This window comes from Rhinolophus hipposideros (assembly GCF_964194185.1).
Source record: "Rhinolophus hipposideros genome assembly, chromosome: 1".
Classification (NCBI taxonomy): Eukaryota; Metazoa; Chordata; class Mammalia; order Chiroptera; family Rhinolophidae; genus Rhinolophus; species Rhinolophus hipposideros.
Window position 1 is genome coordinate 49,939,878 of NC_138047.1, and position 23,707 is coordinate 49,963,584.

At 34.7% G+C, this 23,707-nt stretch overlaps 1 protein-coding gene and 1 pseudogene across 2 annotated transcripts in view; both read right to left on the reverse strand.

The window, feature by feature from the left end:
- The window catches only part of LOC308499242 (transmembrane protease serine 11F-like), a gene marked incomplete at both ends in the record, with an annotated part of 98,295 nt that overhangs the window by 8,576 nt on the left and 66,012 nt on the right, over positions 1 to 23,707 (reverse strand). The window contains 5 exons of the mRNA XM_081052304.1: positions 774 to 975; positions 7,390 to 7,428; positions 10,478 to 10,641; positions 12,807 to 12,874; positions 21,975 to 22,093. Of these exons, the coding sequence (XP_080908430.1) occupies positions 774 to 975; positions 7,390 to 7,428; positions 10,478 to 10,641; positions 12,807 to 12,874; positions 21,975 to 22,093 (592 nt within the window). The remainder of the gene's footprint in view (positions 1 to 773; positions 976 to 7,389; positions 7,429 to 10,477; positions 10,642 to 12,806; positions 12,875 to 21,974; positions 22,094 to 23,707) is intronic.
- Positions 11,089 to 11,492, reverse strand: LOC308495889 (large ribosomal subunit protein eL34-like; annotated as a pseudogene). Its single transcript has one exon. The product of its transcript is annotated as a large ribosomal subunit protein eL34-like (transcript).

Here is a 23,707-nt window from a genome sequence, read left to right on the forward strand (position 1 = left end):
TTTATCTTTTGAGAGTTTAAAAAGAAAAGCTTTCTGCACCATGACGCTGAAACCTCAAGGGGGAATGAAGGTATGTCCCTGATCTCCTAGGGCAATAGGGTGCCTGGGTATACCCATGTATGTGAACTGACATAACTGAGTTTTAAAGCTACGACTGTGAAATCTCAAACAGATTGTTCCTGCCAGGTCCTGTATGACGAACCTTCCATACTGTGAAGTCAGTGAGACAAGGTGGCAAGTCTCGCTGCATCCACACACCTCTCTTGTCCACACAAGCCCACAGGGGTTCTTGGATGATGCAGTTGGGAGAGGGAGCTTCAACAGCGCTACCTCTGATTTTTTTCTTATTTATAAAGTGATAGTGGATATTGATAGTGGAAGGATAGAGGGAGTAACAGAAACCAAATAAAACAGTGGCTGGAATTTCTCCTTAAATACGTGGAAGAGTTTAAACTTGTTACATGTATAATAGTATATACACTAAAATAATTTACGACATAGTAGGAAATATAACAGTAGTGTCGTGATAATACAGGAAAATATATAAGAACCATGAGAGTGATACAAATGAAACATAGATATTGAGAAAAGGGAAAAGGGGTGAATGAATAGGGCATAGAGCAAGCATAATGTATTTTAGGGGACAGAGCAGGGTCCATCCATAATGGAGCAGAGGACAAGAGGGTGAGATTGGACTCTTCCCCAACACTGAATCAATTGATGGCAACTGATAATGAAAACAGGAAGACTCACAGCAGCCTTGGGGAACTTACCTGCGGAAGCAGTGAGCAGCTGTGAGCAGCCATGTGTTACTGATGAGGCTGGCTCCGCACTGATGACCAGCCCCTTTGAGCTGGAGGCTGGCCTGCCATGGCCACTCCCCTTCCACAGATGTTTCCCTTCCTTGGATAATCCTTTCTGTAGAAGTGAATGCTGGTAGTGGCATGTTTGAGGGTGTCATCCTTATTCCACAGCCTATCACAGAAATATACATTAGCTTGTTTTCATAAAAAGGAGGGGGGAAAATGCATATACTGACTTGCATTGGGTACTGATGCTTAGATAATCTATCGGACCTGCTACTCTTTAACCTATTCCTAGCACTCGGTCTCTGAGGTTATTCTGTAAGGATCCTACTGATCCTGTTGAGGTTCAGAAAAAATACTTACTAACATTTCAAGGCATCCAATGCAGGAATTAACTTCTGTCTTTCCATATAGTGCATATATGGATGAGTAAATAGATAGGTAGGTAATTAATTGAACATCAAAATATATAGATTCTCTGTTAAGTGTTTTAGGTACATTTACAACAAAACACTTTTCAGATGAATAAATTCAACCTTGGATAGAGAACATAAATTGCTAGAAGTCACCCAGCTTGTAAGTGAGAGTTGGATATAAAATTAGGAGGATCCACAACAATGTTTGTATTCTTATTACTGCAAGAGAGCCCAATACTGAATATAGGTCATGATTCTCCCTTGACATGAATTTATACACTGTCTTTGGAAAGCCTTGAATTTTAATAATCTTAAAGAATAATCATCTCTTTTAGTTTTCTAAAATTTGGAAGTCTAGTTTTAAAACAAAATTCTAATTCCCTGATAACAAACCCTAAATTGATTAGACTATAAATCAACCTTAAATAAAATTTGAAAGTGTATTAGTATACTTTATTAATGTACCTTTTAATTATTTATATTTTTGTTAAGAATACATTTCTTTTTTTCAAAAAGGAGTTTTATTCAAAAACAGGTAAAAATAGTTGCCTGAAATCCTATTAACATGTACATCAAAATTTACTCAGGATTAAATAGCTTCAGCTTAAGCTGAGCATAAAATTGAACAAATAGGGTCTCTAGGTTAATATGGCATCATATCAGTAGTGCCTAACTCTCCCAACTTCCCCTCAAAATATGCATAAGGTAATAATAATATAAATAATATCTACTGGTTATGAGCCAGGCCTTGTACATAGTGCTAGATATGTTTTCTCTAATTTTCACAACTCTCAATAGTAGATGTTATTATCCTCAACTTGCAGATGACAATTTTGAGTCTATGGTATTATTCAAAGGCAAAAGGAGCAAAAACATCAAAAATTCTGGAAAGATATGAAAACATTATAAATTCTGGTAGTAACTTTCAGTAACTGCAATATCCAGTGGGTTGATTTGAGAAGCAAATTTTTGGACTACCCAGATTTGATCCTGTGAACTAAAACTGTATGGAAGGAAGAAGTTTGACAAACTCATTGGCTCACTGCTGCTGTGATTCCCTAGCCCAGAAAAAAGAGCTGCGCTGCACCTGTCCCCAGCCACGCAGAAACTACAGTTTGAACCATCCCAGTGTGACTCATCAACTCTTTTCTTTATGTGTATATTCAGAAGCCACAATTCCCAGTATATTGTCCTTTATAGGGATACAAAAGAGATGAGAAGTTCTATGAAAATGTAGTCACCTCATACAATGGTCTGCATGTGTATCCCCAAAATTTCTATGCTGAAATCCTAACCCTTAAAGGTGATGGTATTAGTATGTGGGGACTTTGGAAGATGCTAAGTGATGAGGGTTGAGCCCTCATGAATGGGATTAAAGGTTGATAAAAGAGGCACCAGAGAGATCCCTAGTATCTTCTGCCACGTAATGATGTAAGAAGTCTACAAGTCAGAAGAGGGCCCTCACTTGACTGTGCTGACACCCTGATTTTAGATTTCTGGCCTCCAGAACTGTGCGTAATACATATCTGCTGTTTAAGCCACCCAGTCTGTGGAATTTTGTTATAGCACTATGAAGGGACCAAGACACCTCATGAAAAGCAATTTAAATAGAGAAAGGCAGAGCTCTGACATCAGTGAATGATGGAGCTGGAGGTACAAAGAGGGCAGCTGATGTTTTCATGTACTCTGCTTGCAAGAGCAGATCATAAGCCTGCATCTAACTATACAGCATGATTAGGGCCATCCAAATCAGATGATTTATAAACTCAGAAGACAGACATGTCTCTGAAAGTTATTTTCTATAAAAAAAAAAAATTTAGGACACATGTGCTTGGTATCAGCAAAGATATACAAGAAAATATGATCTTAATATAACAAAAGCAGGCAACCATAGGGAAAAAATATGCTGTGATAAGAGTACACATATAACAAAAGAGCTCTCTGTAATTAAATAAAATTGAAAAAAATCACAAAAATATCATAGCAGATATAAAATCCACATGGAGGAGTAAAGAGAAAAAGTGACACCAGACAATGGAGATTAAGTGGTTTTCAGAAATATAGATTTGATAAACTCTTTCAGAATGCAGAGGAAAGTAACCTGAACTAGAACTAGAAACAATCCTTGAGATGGAGAACAGAAAATGGGCATTCAAATAATAAATCATTTGTGTTCCTGAGGAAAGAATAAAAGAACAATCTAAACAGAATCAATCTTAAAATTTATAATGAAAGGATGTTCTTCCACAATGAGAAAAAAATAGTGTACTTATTGAAAACACAGTGTCCTTGTCAAAATTCAGTACAAAATACAACCACATCTCGATCTATTGGCAAAAAACTTATAGGATAAAGATTTCCTAATTTCATCCAGAAACAAAGAAGATAGCATACATAAGAATAAAAATCACACCAGCTTTAGACTTCTATTTTATAACAACAAAAATAACTAGAACAATAAAAAGTAATATGTATAGAATTATTTGGGAAAGTTTATGACCTCATAATCCTATAAGATGTTGAGATAAAGGAAATGGAAAGTGATTCTCATATATGCAAGTACTAAGAAAATATATCATTTGTATAATTTTCTTGTTTAAAAATGACTTGAAGATACAATTTAGCAGGCAAAAGGTAAATCTAAATCAAGACTCAAGAATGGGAAATAGAAAAATTATAACAGGAGACTTTAGTGGTGGATAAATAACTCTAACAAGAAGGATAAAATGGAACATAATGTTTTGAAAAAGAATATTGATAAAGTATGTAAACATTAAGAGATAAATAAAATTGTAAAGTTATTTATGAAAGTTTGGAATATCAATTGAAGTTGAGAAGAGAAATTTAGAATGTAAGTTCCTCATTATAAATATTGTTCTTTATCGTTTAGTTTGATAAACAAAAAATAAGGTTCATATGTAGATTTAACAAATATAAGGCAAACAAGAAGATATAAACAAAAACAAAGCGTGTATTACAGAAAAAGTACACAGTGAAAGAAAAATATGTATTCAAAGCCAGAAAACATAAATCAGAACAATAAACATATGAGTGCTGATAATATTTGGAAATATGTATGTTAAATGCTGCATGTTCTATAGAGCAGATATTAATTATTTTTCAGTATCCTTACAATGTTTTTTCATAAGATTGTTTATATTTATTTTATATTTTTAATTAAAATTTATTGGGGTAAAAATGGTTAATAAAATTACATAGATTTCAAGTGTACAGTTCTTTAATACATCATCTATAGATCACATTGTGCTTACAGTATTTTTAATGGACATATATTTGTTCACAAAAGACCATGAATATGTACCAATATGGGGGAAGAGGAAGGCAAAATATTCGCACCAGGTATTTCAACAAAAATGCGAAAAATCTGAGACATTTTAACAGGAAGAAGCCTAACTAGTTACCACTTTAAAACACTCTTAAAAACAGCAAGAGAAAGGCAACTAGTTACCTATAAGGGAGTTTTATAAGATTGTCAGCTAACTTCTCAACAGAAACTTTTCATCCAAGAGGTATTGGCAGGAAATATTCAAAGTGATGAAAAGTAAGGATCTACAACCAACACTACTCTACTCAGCAAGGCTGTCATTTAAAATTGAAGGACAGATAAAAAGCTTCCCACACAAGAAAAAGCTAAAGGAGTTCATCACCACCAAACCATATTGCAAGAAGTGTTAGAGGGACTTCTTTAAGAAATATATATGTGTGTGTGTGTGTGTGTGTGTGTGTGTGTGATATATATATATGTCATATATATATATATGTCATATATATGTCATATATATATACGACTACATATACTCATATATATGTAGACTATATATGACATATGTATATGACTATATATATAATAAAATAGTAATAGTTACATATCAACAGTTACTTTCAATGTAAGTGGATTAAAAGCTTCAATCAAAAATATAGAGTGGCTGAATGGATGAGAAAACAAAACCCTTACATATGCTGCCTACAAAAGACTCACTTCAGATTGAAAGACACACAGAGGGGGCGGCCGGATGGCTCAGTTTGTTAGAGCGTGAGCTCTTAACAACAAGGTTGCCAGTTCAATTCCCCCATGGGATGGTGGGCTGCACCCCCTGCAACTAGATTGAAAACAGCGATTGGACTTGGAGCTGACCTGCGCCCTCCACAACTAGATTGAAGGACAACGACTTGACTTGGTGCTGATGGGCCCTGGAGAAACACACTGTTCCCCAATATTCCCCAACAAAAACATTAAAAAAAGAGAGAGAGACACACACACACAGACTGAAAGTAAAGGGATGGAAAAAGATATTTCATGAAAATGGAAATGAAATAAAAATAATAATAATAAAAAAGGCTAGTGTAGCAATACTTATACCAGACAAAATAGACAGAACTGACTCTGGGTGGTAAACACACAATGTGATATATAGATGATGTATTACAGAATTGTACACATGAAACCTATGTAACTTTACTAAAATTGTCACCCCAATAAACTTTAATTTTTTAAAAAAAAATTAACTTAAAATGGATCAAAGACCTAACCATAAGATCTGAAACAATAAATTGCATAGAAGAAAGCATAGATACTAAATTTACAGACCTTGGGTTCAGAGAAAATTTTATGAATTTGACCTCAAAGGCAGGGAAGTTTAAGTGAAAATAAATAAATGGGATTATATGAAACTAAAAATCTTCTGTACAGAAAAGGACACCATCAACAAAACAAAGAGGCAACCAACCAAATGGAAGAAGATACTTGCCAACAATTCCTCTCATAAGGAGCTAATATCTAAAATATATAAAGAACTCATACAATTTAACACCAAAAAATCAAACAATTCAATTGAAAAATGCGCAGAGGACATGGACAGACACTTCTCCCAAGAAGACATACAAACAGCCAGCAGATATATGAAAAAAATGCTCAATTTCATTAGCTATTAGGGAAATGCAAATCAAAACCACAGTGGGATACAACCTCACACCTGTTAGAATGGCTATTATCAACAAGACAAGTAATAATAAGTGTTAGAGAGATTGTGGAGAAAAAGGACCCTCATACACTGCTATTGGGAATGTAAATTTGTACAGCCAATATGGAAAACAGTATGGAGGTTCCTCAAAAAAATTAAGATTAGCGTTACCATATGACCCAGCAATCCCTCTCTTGGGTGTCTACTCAAAAAATCTGAAAACATTTATTTGTAAATATATATGTACCCCTATGTTCTTTGCAGCATTATTCACAGTGGCCAAGACATGGAAATAACCAAAGTATCCTTTGATAGGTAATTGGAAAAAGAAAATTAGGTTCATATATACAATGGAATATTACTTGGCCATAAGAAAAGATGAAATACTGCCATTTGCAACAACATGGATAGATCTTGAGATTATCATGCTAAGTAAAATCATCCAGACAGAAAAAGTCGAGGACCATATGACTTCACTCATATACGGGATATAAAATTGAAAGCAACAAACAAGAAAAATGAACACAAAAAAATCATAGACACAGACAACAGTTTAGTGGTTACTGAGGGTAAGAGGGGTGGTAGAAAAGCATAAAGAGGGTCATATATATGGTGATGAAAGGAGAACTGACTGGGTGGTGAACACATAATGCAATATATAAATGATATAGAAATGTACACTTGAAATCTATATAATTTTACTAACCAATGTCACCCCAATAAATTTAATAAAAACACTGAATTGTGAGAGAATATTAAAAGATAATTATTTAAATATTAAAATAGAATTATAGAAATATAGTTATATGCTATAATATCAAAAATGCTGTGTAATTTTCTTTTTATACCACATTCTGTAAGTCAAAAAAACTTAAAATTTTATTTGTCATAAATTTATAAATTTAAGTGTCTTAAAAATAATAAACAATAATAAAAAGACTAAGTGTTTGGTTTACAAAACATGAAATGAACCAAAAAAAAAAATCTTGGTATTATTTTGGTGATCATTTTGCAGTATTCACAAATATCAAATCAGTATGTTGTACACCTGAAACTAGTATGATGTTATGTCAGTTATACCTCGATGGAATAAACAATCTTGGTAAATTCTACTAACTTTTCTATGGCTTTTATTCATTATCTTTGATATGAAAGAGACAGTTAATTGCGGGTTTTTGAACTTACGGCTGTTAAGAAGATTCCTCATCTTTTTGCTGTCGATAGCTAAAATAAACAAAACATAAATTAGTTGGTAGAAGAATATGTTCTTATGTTCATGTAATTTTGTTCAAATTGTCAGTATAAGAAATGCTTATTATAATCAGAGAAATGCAAATAAAAACCACAATGAGATATCACCTCACCCCAGTCAGAATGGCTATCATCAACAAGACAAATAGTAACAAGTGTTGGAGAGGCTGTGGAGAAAAAGGAACCCTCATACACTGTTTGTGGGAATGCAGACTAGTACAGCCGCTATGGAAGGCAATGTGGAGGTTCCTCAAAAAATTACAAATAGAATTACCATATGACCCAGCAATCCCTCTCCTGGGTATCTACCCAAAGAATTTGAAATCATTTATACATAAAGACACGTGTGCTCCAATGTTCATTGCAGCTTTGTTTACGGTGGCCAAGACATGGAAACAACCAAAATGCCTTCGATAAATGAATGGATAAAGAAGTTGTGGTATATATACACCATGGAATACTATTCGACGTTAAGGAAAGATGATATAGGAACATTTGTGACAACATGGATGGATCTTGAGAGTATAATACTAAGCGAAATAAGTCAGACAGAAAAAGCAGAGAACCCTATGATTTCACTGATATGTGGTATATAAACCAAAAACAACAAAAGAACAAGACAAACAAATAAGAAACAAAAACTCATAGACACAGACAATAGTTTAGTGGTTACCAGAGGGTAAAGGGGGTGGGGAGAGGGAGATGAAGGTAAGGGGGATCAAATATATGGTGATAGAAGGAGAACTGACTCTGGATGGTGAACACACAATGGGATTTATAGATGATGTAATACAGAATTGTACACCTGAAATTATGTAATTTCATTAACAATTGTCACCCCAATAAATTTAAAAAAAATTAAAAAATAAAAAAAGAAATGCTTATTATCCAAAGCATCCATATTTCAAGAGGGCATGATTTTTCATAACTGAGTTATAAATAACTCTACTTTGATTTGGTCCAAAATGTATAATTTTGCTTTAAAATAAAAACATTTTGGGTTTTATTTTTGCTAAGAAATCAGAAAAGAAGTTAAGAAATTAGGAAAGGATGGTAAGGATAAATGTCCCTGACGGCTTCCTTTGGGAGCTCAAGTATAACTCAAAGAAACAATCTCAAATTCCCATCACAACGGGTGTTCTCTACATCAGGTGTACTAGCCTACGTGTGTTAGGAGGCCAGGCGACAGTGTTGAAAGGCAGCTCCAATGAGCTAAAGGCATCACAGACCCCTCATAGCCTGATTTCCAGGCCCTAGTCTACAAAGGGTAGGAATTCAGTCAGTGCAGGTCCCTCGTGGTGAATATGGTGGAAAGTTGCACATGAGGCAGCAGGCACTAGAGGCATGAAGCTCTCATATACAGTCAGTCCTGGGACCCCACCAATTCCACAATCTCCCCCTCCACTTTAGGCTTCTTTCTGTGACATTTGTTTCCCCTTCAAATTTATCTTAGTGTTCATTTACTCTCAGTTTCATTGGACTTTTGATGGTTTGGTATTTGTTTTGTTTTGGGTTATTTGTTAGCAAGAAAATAGAGAAGTATATGATAAGTTGCTTAGGCACACTGACTTTCCCAAAAGAGGAATGTGAGTCCCACATCCTATTAGAGGTTTTCTGGACATTTCACTTCTCTTTATTTAGCAAGAGATATGTTTGTGTCAGAAAAAATATATGCAGTAGAATTTTGGTTATTGAGTATGGTCATAGAAAATAGATATTTTGATATTAACACAACCTGTATGATAAATATTCAGAGTACATGACCAACAAGGCTGATTTTTTTTTAAATTGTAAAATGAGAAACTATACACTTTAACATTTTTTTATGATAGATATTTTACTTTAGCATATCTGATCATTAGGGGCAATTATGTTATCAGAAATTGAGATTTAATTGGAGATTGCCATTTATAGAGTCCTGGAAAATACCATGTTTTATTTTAGGATATAATTGATTGATAATAAAGGTGGATACCATACTCTTCATTATTTCTAATACTTCTTGAAAAAGTTCTCGTTAATGTGTGTGGGGACTCCATCTCAAAATGTATTTCAAGGAGTTTCCCAATTTCTAACATAGAAATTAACTTTAGACAACCTGTTTCTTAAATTCATGGTTGCTGGTAGGAGAAATACTTTCAGGTCCAAAGGGCAAGGCTTATTTTTTGGTATTAAACCAGGAGTAACTGAACTTAGAATACTTAATCAGAAGCAATGAACAAAGCTGCGACACATATGGTATGTGACATGTGTAAGAGGTAAGAAAGGAGAGGTAAGAGAATAGAAAGAAAAAGTACCTGAACTTGGCACTTAAGATCTTATTTGAAACACGGAATTTTATTTTCTCTAATTATGTATGGATATATAAAAGAAATAGAAATGCCGCTCTGCTAGGATTCCAACTAACTTTGAAGTAATTTAAGTTTCATGACTTTTTCGAACTTCATTTTCTTCCAATTTTAAGGGAAAACAAAATGACAACTTCTCTAATTTTGTGAGGAATAAATGAAGAGATGAATAAAAAAATTGTTTAAAATTAGAAATAAGCTAGAGAACCTCTTCACAGTTCACATCAGTGGTCTTCCTACAGGGGTAAACCTTCATAATGATATCTGTAGCTTTGATACAATAGAAGCTAACCCCCAGATCTCTGAGAGTTAGAATACCTGTGCCAGATCTGGCCCCAAAGTTTGCTAGTCCCATATCTTACATCTTCCTTGGGGCTCAACTTCCTTAAAATGGTAAAAAATAATACTTAATTCTTTTATGCTTTTGAAAAGATCTAACATGATACATGGGGGGAAAAATTACAAACCAAAGCAGAGGCCTAAATCAAATATAAAACAAACAGTCATAAATCTAAACTTAGCATCATAATGAACTTTTATTTTAGTTTTATTTCATACTGGTATATGTATATCAATGGTGAATTCTTAAAATGAGAGAATACGTGTACATTGACCTAAATTCTTATGAGTGGATTGCAAGGGAAGGGAATCAGAAAGATGGTAAAAAGACTTACATGTGAGTGTAAATGATGATTTGTTTATAGTCAAAGGCAGTTGTTTTGTCTTCAGACTTTGATATAAAATATTCTCAATCTTTGTCTTGATTCGCTCAGCATTACCAGTAGATGGGTATCGAAACATGAGCACCGTAAGAATGGTCACACCATTTGCATCTGGGCTGAAGAGCAAAAAAGCCGATAAATACATATAATAATAATAAAGCCAGTTCTCTAATCATTAACTATTTTTAGGTATTAAGATTCACACTAATTTTAAAGAAGCATAATGTGTAGCATATGTGTAGATCAGATTTCTAAACTATCTTTACAAATACTGGCTGAGATACATAGCTGAAAAAAAATGTTCTTTGCCCTTACTTAGCTCATAGTCTAGAGGGGGTTATGGGAGAAGGAGATATGTTCATTAAATCCTGTTTTACATACACTTATATGATTTGCTTTTTAAGGCATTCTGAGTCAATGTTACAACCAACGTCATTATTCTTCAGTAGAGACACTGCTTTGCGTTCACCAAACCCAGTTGCCTTTGTCTCCAGAACATAGATGTAGATTTTTTCCCTAGCCTCCTTGCAGTTTATTTTATTTTTTTAGCCTTTTAATTGTTCTTAGTTTTTTTTTTTTTTACTCAATAAAGCTTCATTTTTTTTTATTATTTTTTTTTTAGCTTTCTGTCTTTGTGCTTGTGCTTTCAATACTTTCACAACAATTTTCTGATCCTCAATAAGGAAACAACCCTGATCCTGTCACGAACACATTTGGCACACCTGGATCCACTGTAGGCCCTGCTGACATTTTTTTTCATTTCAGACAACCTCGTTAAAACTTTAGATCTCACAGTACAAACTCCACGAAGCTAGCTTGGGCACATGCCACGTGCAGATTTTGGTACTTTTCCAACCTTCTTGGTATAAAGGTAAACAATTCTATTACCAGGGGTTTGGAACAGCCTCGTTTTGTTAGAAGCTGTATTATGGGACAGTCTCCAATAGTATGTCAAATGCTGGACCATTCTGAATTTGCCTGTAGACACTGTCCCTGGAAAAGCTCCCTTTCAGTTTATTGAAACTCTCTAGAAAATTCTGGACAGTGGAATGTGGGCAGAAATGATGTATCCCACTTCCAGGCCTGATCCCTGAAAACCTCCCATACCCACTTCCATGCCTTCACTCTTCCTTTATTTGCCAACCAGATGCAAAAGACCCAGTGCGCAATTCCCCAATCCCTACCAGCACATTCCCTGCTGCCACTTCTGACTGGCTGAACTGAACCACCAAATGAAATGTGTTAAACCATTAATATTTGGGGGTTTAATGATCAGTTAATATGTGTTTGATAAGGAGGTCATTAGAGAAAGCAGTTATAAAAGGAAATCTTTTGATAAGAATTTCGACTATATTAATTTATATTGTAATGTTTAAGTCTAGGAAGCCTCTAGTCACCTTTCAAGAATGAATTTAATTTGAAACATGTAAAGAAAGAAGAAAGGAAGGAAGAGAGGGAAGGAGGAATGAAAATAAGGAAGGAGCAAAAGTAGGGAGAGGGAGAGGGAAAGAAAAGACATGGGCTCCTTAACCATACGTTATTGACTTTACCACCAAGAAGTAAAGCAGACAAATTAAGTGTTATATATAGATATACTCATAGATATAGATGTGCGTATGTGTATATGTATATGTATATATATATATATATATATATATATATCTACAAATTAAGTCTTAAAACTTTTGATCAAAGTATGTAGAAAAGACGTATTATTCAAATAAATGTCAAGCCTTTGGACATGATATAAAAAGCACATTCAGGATAGATTCTAGTAACTTATTTTATTATCTGACAACAACTGTATATTCAATTTATGGACATTGCCTTTCATCGGAGCATAAAAATGAAAAGCATTAAAAGTAATAATAGAAATGCAATGGGATTGAAGAAAAAAACCTTATTGCAGAGAAAGCCATAGGCTTATTGTTGGGTAGGTTTGAAATGAGGACAATCAAAAAGAACTAAACTAAGTTCTACTGAGCCCCTAGCTTAAGGAGCAGGGTGTGTTAGCAGCACCATTTCTTCTCTTCCTGTAATTTTTTTTCTCTTGGAGAGTACCTTTAAAAAAAAATCTAATAATTGACATTGTCTCTTGGCTTAGAGCACTTTATATCTTTCTATTGTGAATGAGAAACAGCTAGATAGTATAAGCTGGGCTGCTCAGGATTTATGAAATCTTTGTGTTCCTGCAAAGGTTTGCTCAGAGGAGCCGAGCAATCTTGTTGAGCCAATGCTTCTTAATTGTACTGGTTTGAAGTTGCAAACCAAGTTTACCTACCTTATTTTGATAACATGAGATTTGATAAACCGAAGTGGTCCTGAAGAACGTTGAAATATCCTAGACATCTGATTAGAAAAATTTTAACAAGTAAGTATTAGTCTTAAGAAAAATGTTACTCCTTATCTTATCTAGAGACTTGGGTCAATAATAAGGATTTCAGTTTATTCTCAGATATGTGAGCTGGTTATTTGGAGTGGTAAGACTAAACCAAGTTCTACCAGTAATCCTTACAGAACTATACAACCTTAACAAAATTGTTCGATGTTGCTAAGCCTCTGTAAAATACGGTAATGACAATACCAGCCTCATAGAGTTGTTTTGAGCATTAAATGAAATAATGTATATCACACATTTCACACATTGCCTGGCATATTATCAACTATTGATAATGTTTATTTTGATTATCATCAAATAATAAAGTATTTGTATTATTTTTTAAGGCAACACACTCACTTTTAAGAAAACCCACCCTAAGTTTACCTTATTCTCAGGTGTGGCATCTAATCCATTATTGATATTTCTTGATTTCTTAAATGATTATCCCATTACTACCTCATTTGACATAATATGTAACAACATCTATTGTGTGACTCTGACTCCCTCACTTGTTAGTCATCTCTCTATGGCAATCAGGCTTTTACAAGTGGTGCTAGGTTTAGGAATAAGTTTTACCACGTTCCATACCATCAGCATTTTATTACTCAAGTTTTCCAGTCTGAACCATTGATTTTGGTTGTTCAGTAAACTGATTTCCTAAAGGGTCTTGCTTCCCAAAAGACTGTTGAGACACTGCCTTAGAGAGAGAAAAAACCACTGGACTAAGAGTTGGAAATTACAGGCCCACATAAGTTTACATAAGGCCCACTTACATGGTAAATTTTGCCTTCCAATTACTATATCCTTTGGGAGGAGGGAATATTGCCTCCTTCCCCACAAGATTCCTCCTTCTCCTTGATACCTCTAAACTAGTAACAATACTCATTGGCTTATACTGCCTAAATATTGATTCTACCTCCTTTCCTTCAACCCCACTGCAATGGTCTAAAATCAGCTCCCTTGAAACTTGTGCCTAGGCCTTCATAGCAGTCCCCTCACTGACACGTTTATACGGTTCTAAGCTATCTTTCCTCCCCTCATTTGTTCCTCCACAATGCTACCAACTAGGATTTTTTTTTAATTAAAGTTTATTGGGGTGACAATTGTTAGTAAAGTTACATAGATTTCAGGTGTATAATTCTGTAATACATCATCTATATCTCACATTATGTGTTCACCACCCAGAGTCAGTTCTCCTTCCATCACCATATATTTGACCCCATTTACCCTCTTCTGAAGTGCCAATCTGAGTATGTCATACTCCTACTTCACACCCAGTGCCTCCCTCTGTGTGAGCTCCACATTCTTAGCCTTTCATTGGCCCTTGCTTTGCCCCTATCTCCAAAGCCTATTCTCTTATCTATTGAATGACCTGTTCTTTCCTAAACACACTAGACTAGTTTACACCTCTTTGATTTTGCACATTCATTTCTCTCCTCCTCCCATACACTTCTTTTCTCAGGCAAATTTTTTCAGTGACAATCTGTTATTTTTCAGAAACTCTAGTGACAACGAAGTAAACTTTGAGTTGCCCTCCATACACAAAGTTGAACACTCCTTTATTTGGGCCACTCCAGGATCTTGCACATGATTTTATTATAGCAATTATCATGCTGGTTTGCAATTATGTCTTTCCCACTCTAGACTGTGAGTTGAGTGACAGCTGGGAGTGTGTCTGATTCATCTTTGTATCTTCAGTGGTTGGCACATGCTTGGCCCACAGTAAACACTCAATGTATGTTTGATGAAAAAAATCCATGAATGAATGTATGAATAAAGGAATGAAGAATCAACACTATGGTAAAGGGAAGAACATAATACATGTTGTTTTGTTTTATCTGCAAATCATGTTGCTAAATTTAAGCAGAAATCCATAGGAATCTCAAGTAAGGTGGAAGCCAGGAGATCCTGGTGGTGACCTCCACATGGATGGTCATGCCAGGGATTTAAATCAGTTCTGAGTTATATCACTTACAATTTCACTAAGCTTCTCTGAGCTCATTTTAGTTCTATCTCTGAAGGAACAGGGAGAAAATCTGATTTTTAAGTTCTCCAGAACTTTATATAAAAATCCTCTAAAATTTTGAACTATGCATAATGGCACTTTGGGAAAAGATTAAGATACTGTCGTATCAGAGTTTAAGAAAATACCAAGAATCTATTCAAACTAAAATGTGACATTAACAAGGCCATGGTTCCCTAAGGAGTCAACTGCTATTTAAAAATTGGGTAGATTCTGGTACAGTCCAGTACTGGTGTAAGTATGAACACCAGCGTACATGCATTAATCCCATACTACACGGTAGGCATTGGGCTAATTCCTTTGTTCAGACCTCACCCATCTTGTGAGGAAAATATTTTATTTACTCTCAACAGCCCCATTTTCTGCAAGAAGAAAATGAGCTCAGGACACTTAAGTCAACTTGTCTAAGGTATAGAAAGTTGTTCTTCTGTACTAGGTTGTACACCTGAAACTAATATTGAATGTTATCTGTAATTGGAAACTAAATATATTTTTAAATGAACCACATACAAAATGGACAGGTATGTGGAGTATTAGAAAAACATAACTAAGTCTGAGGTTGTGACAGCATAGTGGTTAAGCACATTGTCAACTACTAAAGCTGTCTGGCACCAGAAGATGATTTTAGAAACAGAATTTAGCTTCTCTTAGACTATGTCTCCTCTCACTTACCAAAGGGGAATTATACAGCAGTTACCCCGTAAAGTTGTTATAAAGTTACAAATAAAGCACAAAGAATAACAACAAAAGAAAGTGGTGGTTCTGGCATATGAGTTCTGACAACTAAGTTAGCAAACTTTGTTGCAGTGATATTGCTAACATTTTTTAATATCAGAGGGATTATTCATTATGAATTTGGACCAATTGGACAAACAGTTAACCAAGTTTACTATTTGGAAGTGCTGAAAAAGCTGCGTGAAAAAGTTAGACGACCTGAATTTTCGCCAACAATTCATGGCTCTTGCATCACGACAATGCACCAGCTCAAACAGCACTGTCTGTGAGGGAGTTTTTAGGCAGTAAACAAACAAATAACTGTATTGGGACACCCTCCCCACTCACCTGATCTGGCCCCCAATGACTTCTTTCTTTACCCGAATATAAAGGAAATATTGAAAGGAAGATATTTCGATGACATTCTGGACATCAAGAGTATTACGACAACAGCTCTGATGGCCATTCCAGAAAAAGAGTTCCAACATTGCTTTGAAGGGTGGACTTGGCGCTGGTATTGATGCATAGCTTCCCAAGGGGAGTACTTTGAAGGTGACTGTAGTGATATTCAGCAATGAGGTAGGTAGCACTTTTTCTGGGATGAGTTCGCGAACTTAATTGTCAGACCTCGTATGAACCGAGGAAATGTGGCTCTAGACCTTATGTTCTCAAGTACATTAAGTGACACTGACAACCCTAAGTTACTTATATACTTGACAAGAGGTGTTAAGTCAGTAGAGGTAGAGAGGTCCTGAGGCAGGAAACCCTTAAAGAAGGCCTCAATACATCTTTTATTTCCTAGCTCTAAACCTCATAAAAGACAACCTCTTTTGAGGTTGCTTTTTTTTTTCCTGCTTTTAAGTCTGACAGAGCTAAGGGGACTGCTTCTGTCAGACACCTAATCATTATTGCAAGTAATTTCTGGAGATGTTTATATTTTTATATTAACTTATGTTTATATTTTTCTACTGAGAACTCACTAGTATTACATTTAGTCCAAATTACAAAAATTAATTGTATCTTTGTCTGTTTATGGTCCAAACCTAGAAACAGGTCATTTTATTAGCTATTATTCCATTTAAAGCAAGTGTCTAAGCTCATGGTAAAGTGGAAAAGTTGACCTAGGAAATCACATACCAATTGCAGTCCTTGGTTTGAACTCCAGCATTAAAAAAACAAAAGAACATGTTTGAAAAATACATGTGAAAAAAATATATATATATACATGAGGTTCTGACTAATAGTACACCCAGTAGTAACTGGTAAGTCTCTGGTAAGCTTGAGCTTGCACCTTCCCCTCTGGCAGGGAACTACATGCAGGTTAAGTCTTCATGGAAGATGAGAAACTCCAATGACAACAACTCTTTGGCTTGCCCTCCTCAAACAAAGTTGAATGTCCCTTCATTTCGGCCACTCCAGCATCTTGCACATGATTCTATTACAACAATTATCATGCTGGTTTGCAGTTGTGTCTTTCCTACTCTAGATTGAGCTGAGTGAAGGCTGGGAGTGTGTCTGATTCACCTCTGTATCTTCAGCATTTGGATACCAGCTAGGGAATCCCTTTCCTGGTCCACCCATGAAAATACATCGGGCAAATTCTGCAGATTTCCTGCTACTTTAAGGAAGTATATACCAGCATAGGGCAAATACACCAACAAGCCAGATTCCATTTTCCTTTCTTCTCCAAAAATGCTTCCTGCTAGCTCAACAGGTTTTTTTTTTTTTTTCCTTTTTCTGAACTCCTAAAATACTGGCCATTCTAGTTGTATACTTGACAATTATATTATGCACTGTGCAGCTCTCATATTGTTATATCATCTTTTTAGCTCTCATCTTATATAACTTTTCAGTTTGTATTATTTTCCATGCACAAACTTCCATACATAACCCATTATTATAGACTCCAATAAGGAAGGAACTGTACAGATTTTGGTATTCTTCACAGCATTGCAAAAAGTAGTTATACAATACCATTTTCATTAATCGATTGATTCTCCAGCTATGGGTAATTTTAAACAACAGTGTGAAGGAACAGCAGTATGAAGAAAAAACTCCTGGCTTTTGCATTGATTTATGACACTTTTACTATACCCTATCTCCTTCTCTTTTCCTCATTTATTTATTTATTCATTCAACATAATTAGGAGTCTCCTATATTTCCAGCACTGTGACAACAGTGGATAAAGTGTAGAAGTTGTAGTCCCTGGTTTCACAGACTAGAGAGAGAAATAAATTAAAAAGCCACTAGTCTGGAAAAGTCATACTATAGAGTAATGGCTGGGGGTCTGTACTAAAGAAGGGTTCTCCAGGGAGGTTCATTTAAATGATCGCTGAAGGATCAGAATGAGTAAACTACAAAATGAATAGGGCCATGGGGCAATCTTCCAGGTAAAAGAAACAGAATGTGCAGAGAATCCAAAAGACCAATATGGGTAGAAAGCAGTAAGCAAAAAAGAGAGTGTAGAAGTTGGAGGAATAGTCAGGGCCAAAGCAATCAGAACCTTGAAGGCCTTTGTGAGGAGCTTGGATTTTATTCTAAGTACATTCGGAACCCACTTATGAAATTTTAAGCAAAACAGTAGCATAATGTGTTTTTAAAAGATTTTTCTGGTTGCTATGTAGACAAGATATTAAGAGGGAGCCTGAAGTGGAAACAGAGATAACTGTGAGCTGCCTATATGAGGACATATATTAAGTTAGGTTTAGGATGGAGATAGTGAATTAGAAGTAGAAACATGATTTGTGAATGGATTAGACATGAGGATAAGGGAAATGTAGGTATTCTAGCAACTAGATGTACAGTAATGTCATTTGTTGAGTGCAAAAAATAGGATGGGAAAGAAACTTTTAAGAATTGGATTTAGATATGGTAACTTTCAGATGCCTGTGAGAGTTCCAAGTGGAAATATCAAGCAGACAATGAAATGTATAAGTCTGGGGTTCAGAGAAATCTGGGTTAGAAATTAAAATTTTGGAATTAGAGCTATTGTATATCTATCAGTACTTCTTTATTTCTGCTAAGAGAACCCCTCGTTCCTAATGAGAACTCATTTTTTATGGTTCAAATGGAACTAAAGTCACCCCCTCCTCCCATCTCCCACAGGGTGGCAGTTTTATTCTTTTGGTCAAAGTGATTATTGTAGGCATGGGCAGACATTCCAAATTTGGCCAAGTAGATTAGTTCTTCAAACTTTCCTCAAAGGACTGTTATGGAAAACTGTCTCTTCCTCCTTCAATGAATCACCGGGGAAAAATGTGAGTATAGAGGAGCTATTAGCTTTCTTACCTGCCACATGGAGAATAAATATTTTTTAAGAAAATTAAAAGCCTGAGGACATTATTTGAGCCTCTGAATCCAGCCATACCTGAAGCCAGGTGAATCTCTAGATTTTCCTAACAGTCTTGTCTTCCTTCCTCCCTCCCTCCCTTCCTCTGTCTTTCATTCTTTCTTTTTTTTTCTTTGACTCATTAATTGGGTTTCTGCTATTTTCTACCAAAAGTGTTCTATTTATCATGGAAAAGGACAAGGTCATTTTATAGAGCAACAGAAGAAAGGGAAGCAAAGTCAGGATCATCTGAAGGCCTAGCAAAATGGGAATTTTACTGTCTATAATCATATACAAGCAAATGAAGTTTTTCTTCTTTCTTGGGAAATTTCTTAAGGAGCTGAATGCACTTAAATGATGATGCATTGTGATGAAAGAGGAATTGTAACACATATTTGTTCCTACCCAAACTGCATTTACCAGACAGGTGTATCCATTCCCTAGCTTTTATAAGTCTTGATTGATCACAGCTCAAACCTACACTTCTCCAGCAGCCTGGCCTTGTCTGACCTGAGAACCTTTCTCAGTGATGTCAAGAGCTTATGCTCTATCTTGTGGTGTAACACAAACAGCCCAGCCCTCTTACCTCCGGGCAGAACCACCTTTGTGAGGCAATTTAGGTTCCAGATCTCCCAGAGAAATTAGCCTGAGACTGCATTCCTGAAAGCACATCTTTGTCTAGCTTCTTACTCTGTTCTTTCTGTTGCCCTAACTTTTTACAAGACTTTTCTGAAAGCTTTTGGTTAATAAATCACTAAATCAAGAACCTTCATCATAGGCTCTCCTTTTTGGGATCTGACCTAGACAAGTAAATTAGTTGGAACTAGAGAATGCTCTGCTATGCATCGATTTCAATGAGTCCATTCTTTGGAAGATCAGTGATCCCACATATTTAATTTTTACAGGAGGTTTTAGGTTGTAACCAGGAAAGGATTTAACAAACTTAAATGGAAAAGTGTTTTTAGAGATAATATTATGTGTCTCCAAAGGTGTTTTTATATTGTGTTACTTTTTTGAAATAGAAAAAAAAATTTTTTTGAAGATTTAAACTTAGTTGTAATTTTAGAACATATGGCGTACAATAAAGCGTAGTCTGGTGGGAAGCTAATATTAAAATATAAGGTTAAAAGGACGTAGAGCCAATATCAGTAGTTTTTCGATATTGAAAATTCTGCATAATAGATGGAAGTTGTCTTCCTATCCAACAATAATAATTGTAATTTCATTTATAGTATTAGCTTTTTGAATTATTTTGAGCATTGATTTCCAAAGTGAAACCAATGTTTCGCAGATGGTATGGATATCAGAACTTGTATTTATATTTATTTTTATATAAACAAACAAACTTTTAAAGCATTGGCTCTGAGGTTTGGAATCCTACTTGGAATGTACTAGTTACCTGATGTCCCCAAGCAGAAAATGGAAATCAGAGGGTGAGGGCACGGGAGGTGGAGGGAGAGAGGGCGGATGGAGGATGGGCAAAATGGGTGAAAGTGTCAAAGGTACAAACTTCCATTTATAAAATAAATAAGACATGGGGATATAATGTACAGCATGGTGACATTAACTATATTATAATTAATAATACTGTATTATACAGTAAGTTTTCACTTAACATTGTTGATAGGTTCTGCAGCTTTAAGTGAAATGATGTGAAATAAAACCAGTTTTACCATAGGCTAATTGATATAAACAAGAGATAAGTTCTTAAGTCAATTTCATAAATCTTATAATGAAATGACATTATTTGAGAACCAGCTATATATTTGAAAGTTGCGTGGACAGTAAATCTTAAAAGTTGTCATCATGATAAGAAAAAAATTATAACTGTGTGTGATAATGGGTGTTAACTAGACTTATTGCAGTGATCATTTCATGATGAATACAAATATCAAAACATTATGTTGTACACCTGAAACTAATATGTTATATATCAATTATATTTCAATAAAAATAAAATAATCTGAACATAATTCTGAAAAAACCCACCACCAATAACGTGAGGGGAAAGAAAGAATTGTAGCAATATAATCATAAAAACCATTGTTATGTTAAGTGACAAACATTAAATAGTTATGGAAATGAAAATACTATTTATTGGCTTTTGACATTTAGAATCAACCTATATAAAGATAAGTAACAGAATAAGAGGCAAATGCTTTCCTACATTTTAATAATTCAGGGAAAGGTGAGTACAGTGCTTGAAGAATTGGAGTGCTAAGTCCTCATCTTTTAATTAAGAGATTATCTATAGCTAATCGTAAAGAGTCATACTGATTCAGTCCCCTTTCTATAGATATGTTACTTCTTTTTACCCTAATAACTCTCATAAGTTTAAAGGAGTACACTCTAGGCTAAAACACTGGTTTTGCTAAACAAATCTATGGTGTCCACAGACATGTTCTTCATGAGACCAAAAATGAAAGACTATTCTATTTGACTTTCTGCTATGACAGGTAAAGATTTAGCTTGCCTAATATATATATTTAATAGAAATGCCTTGATAAACACATACGTTTTCAAGGAAAAACAAATATTTGAGAAGCATTACTAAATTTGAGATTGATATCAAGAATCAAAGATACACATCCTTGTATATGACCCTTTACATACTTTTAAAAGCAAAATAAATAAAATAAGGTAATCTAGCAATCCTATATTTTTATGTGTTTTTTAAAAAAAAAAAACAGATTTAGAAAATTGAAGAAAGAAAATCAAAGAGTTAAAAATAGGGAAACATCTGTTTCAACCAACAATTTCCTCAGGTGATAATTAGTTGCGTACTCTAATCCACATACATTTAGTGGTACAGGACAGTATTCTAAATATTTTACGTACATTAACTTATTTAATCCTCATAACTGCATGACCTATATACTATATTACCCTCACTTTACAGAAGAAGAAATTGAGGCACGGAGAAACTAAATTCCTATGACAACCACATTCAAAGTGAGGCAGAGAAACACATTCATAAACTTTTAAAATTTCTGTTAGATTTACCATCCTCTCAATCTGAAGACTCCTTTGTGTAAATTCTTTTGAGGTTCTCATTCCATAATTGTCATTGTATTTTATATTTGTGACTCGAAAGGAAGCAAGGTAATAAAATGACTTATCATCTGAAAGGTAAAAATAAACAAAAGATCCATGCTTAAATATAATCAGTTCCTTGTCCCTCACCCCCAGAAAATAGGCTTATTATAATGCAGTTTATTTCTTAGCACAAAATTTATTGTGAACATTTTTCAAATATGTTGTAATTTCATCATTGTACCCAGCTAAAATAGACAAGTCAGGCCTTAAAAAATACTTTCAGAATACTCCATTTACACTGTTTATGTACATCAAAATTTTCGTACAATTGGACATACAGTGTAAAGTAAATATTAAAAGCAATTGATGAAAGTCATATAAAAATGATCAATTTCCTCAAAAACTTTTAATATAGGTTTATCATAGCTAAGCAGTATTGTGAAGATATAGCGAACAGGCTACCATTTTTTTCTATGCTACTGATAAGTTTACTTAAATAGAAACCTATAGTTATTGTTTTCACATTCTTTTTGCCTGTTCACATCTCAATTCTCTGTAATCTACTAACACACCACTGAAACTGCTATTGCCAGGGACTATAGTTGTAATATTAAATTGCCACCTTTCTTATTTGTTCATTATTTTCTGGATTTCTTTACAACCTTAACCATGTTCCTTGAAACTCCACATTTGACTTTATGAAGCCATCTTCTAATTTTCTTTCTTCCTCCCTGATCATCCCTTCTCAGTTACCTTGGAGAACTTTTTATTCCTACTTCTATCCTGAGCCATCCAAGTTTCTGTCTTTGGAGTGGTCATTAAATAACTCCTTCTGAGTGACCTTAACTGTGATGGCCTCAACCGTCACTTATTTGTTGATGTTAAAAGGTAAACCAAGGCACATTTAAACTTTCAAGTTTATTTCAGCATGCATCAATTCCAATAGGGTGCAGTACCAACCAAAAGTGGTTAGGAGCACTCTACCAACAGGAGCTAGGGGAGATTTTTATGGAAAGCATGCAGAAGCAAAGCAAGAAAATTATTTGATCTGCTGTAGCTTAAGTAGTTGTCTTATGTAGAAAAGCCTGTTTGTGATTGGTGTTCTTAAGTTTCATTTTATCAGATAAGAGCGCATTGACTCTGGTTTAGGTTTAGGTTTGCTTATGAAGGCTACCAAGACATTAGAGCCACCTCAATCCAATTTGCTTTAACAATTTAATTACTTTAACAATTAATGACTTTAAAATTTTTATCTCCAGACCAGATCTTTGCGATGAGTTTCATTCAATACTATAACAACTGACTTTGGGGCACTATTCATTGACTATCAAATAGGCACCTTAAATATATTTCCAAAGGGAAATAATCATTTACTTCTTCCTGTACTTAAACCTTCTTTACTTCCTATATTGTCTGTCTTTATAATCAGTGCAGTCATCCACAAAATCACCCAAAGCTTGGTTTCATCCTCATTTCCAACATCAAATCAGTCTTGCAGTCTTTAAGTTCTGTGGATGCAACTCATTGAGATCTCTTAAATTCTTTATCCCATCCATAAAATTTTTTATCCCATCCATTCTTAATTAAGTCCTCATCAACCACTCATCTAATGTCTATTGAACACAAATGACTTTTCTATTAAAAAAAAAAAAGAAAGAAGTCCTCCATTTAGATTTCCCATCTTAAATGCTATCACTATA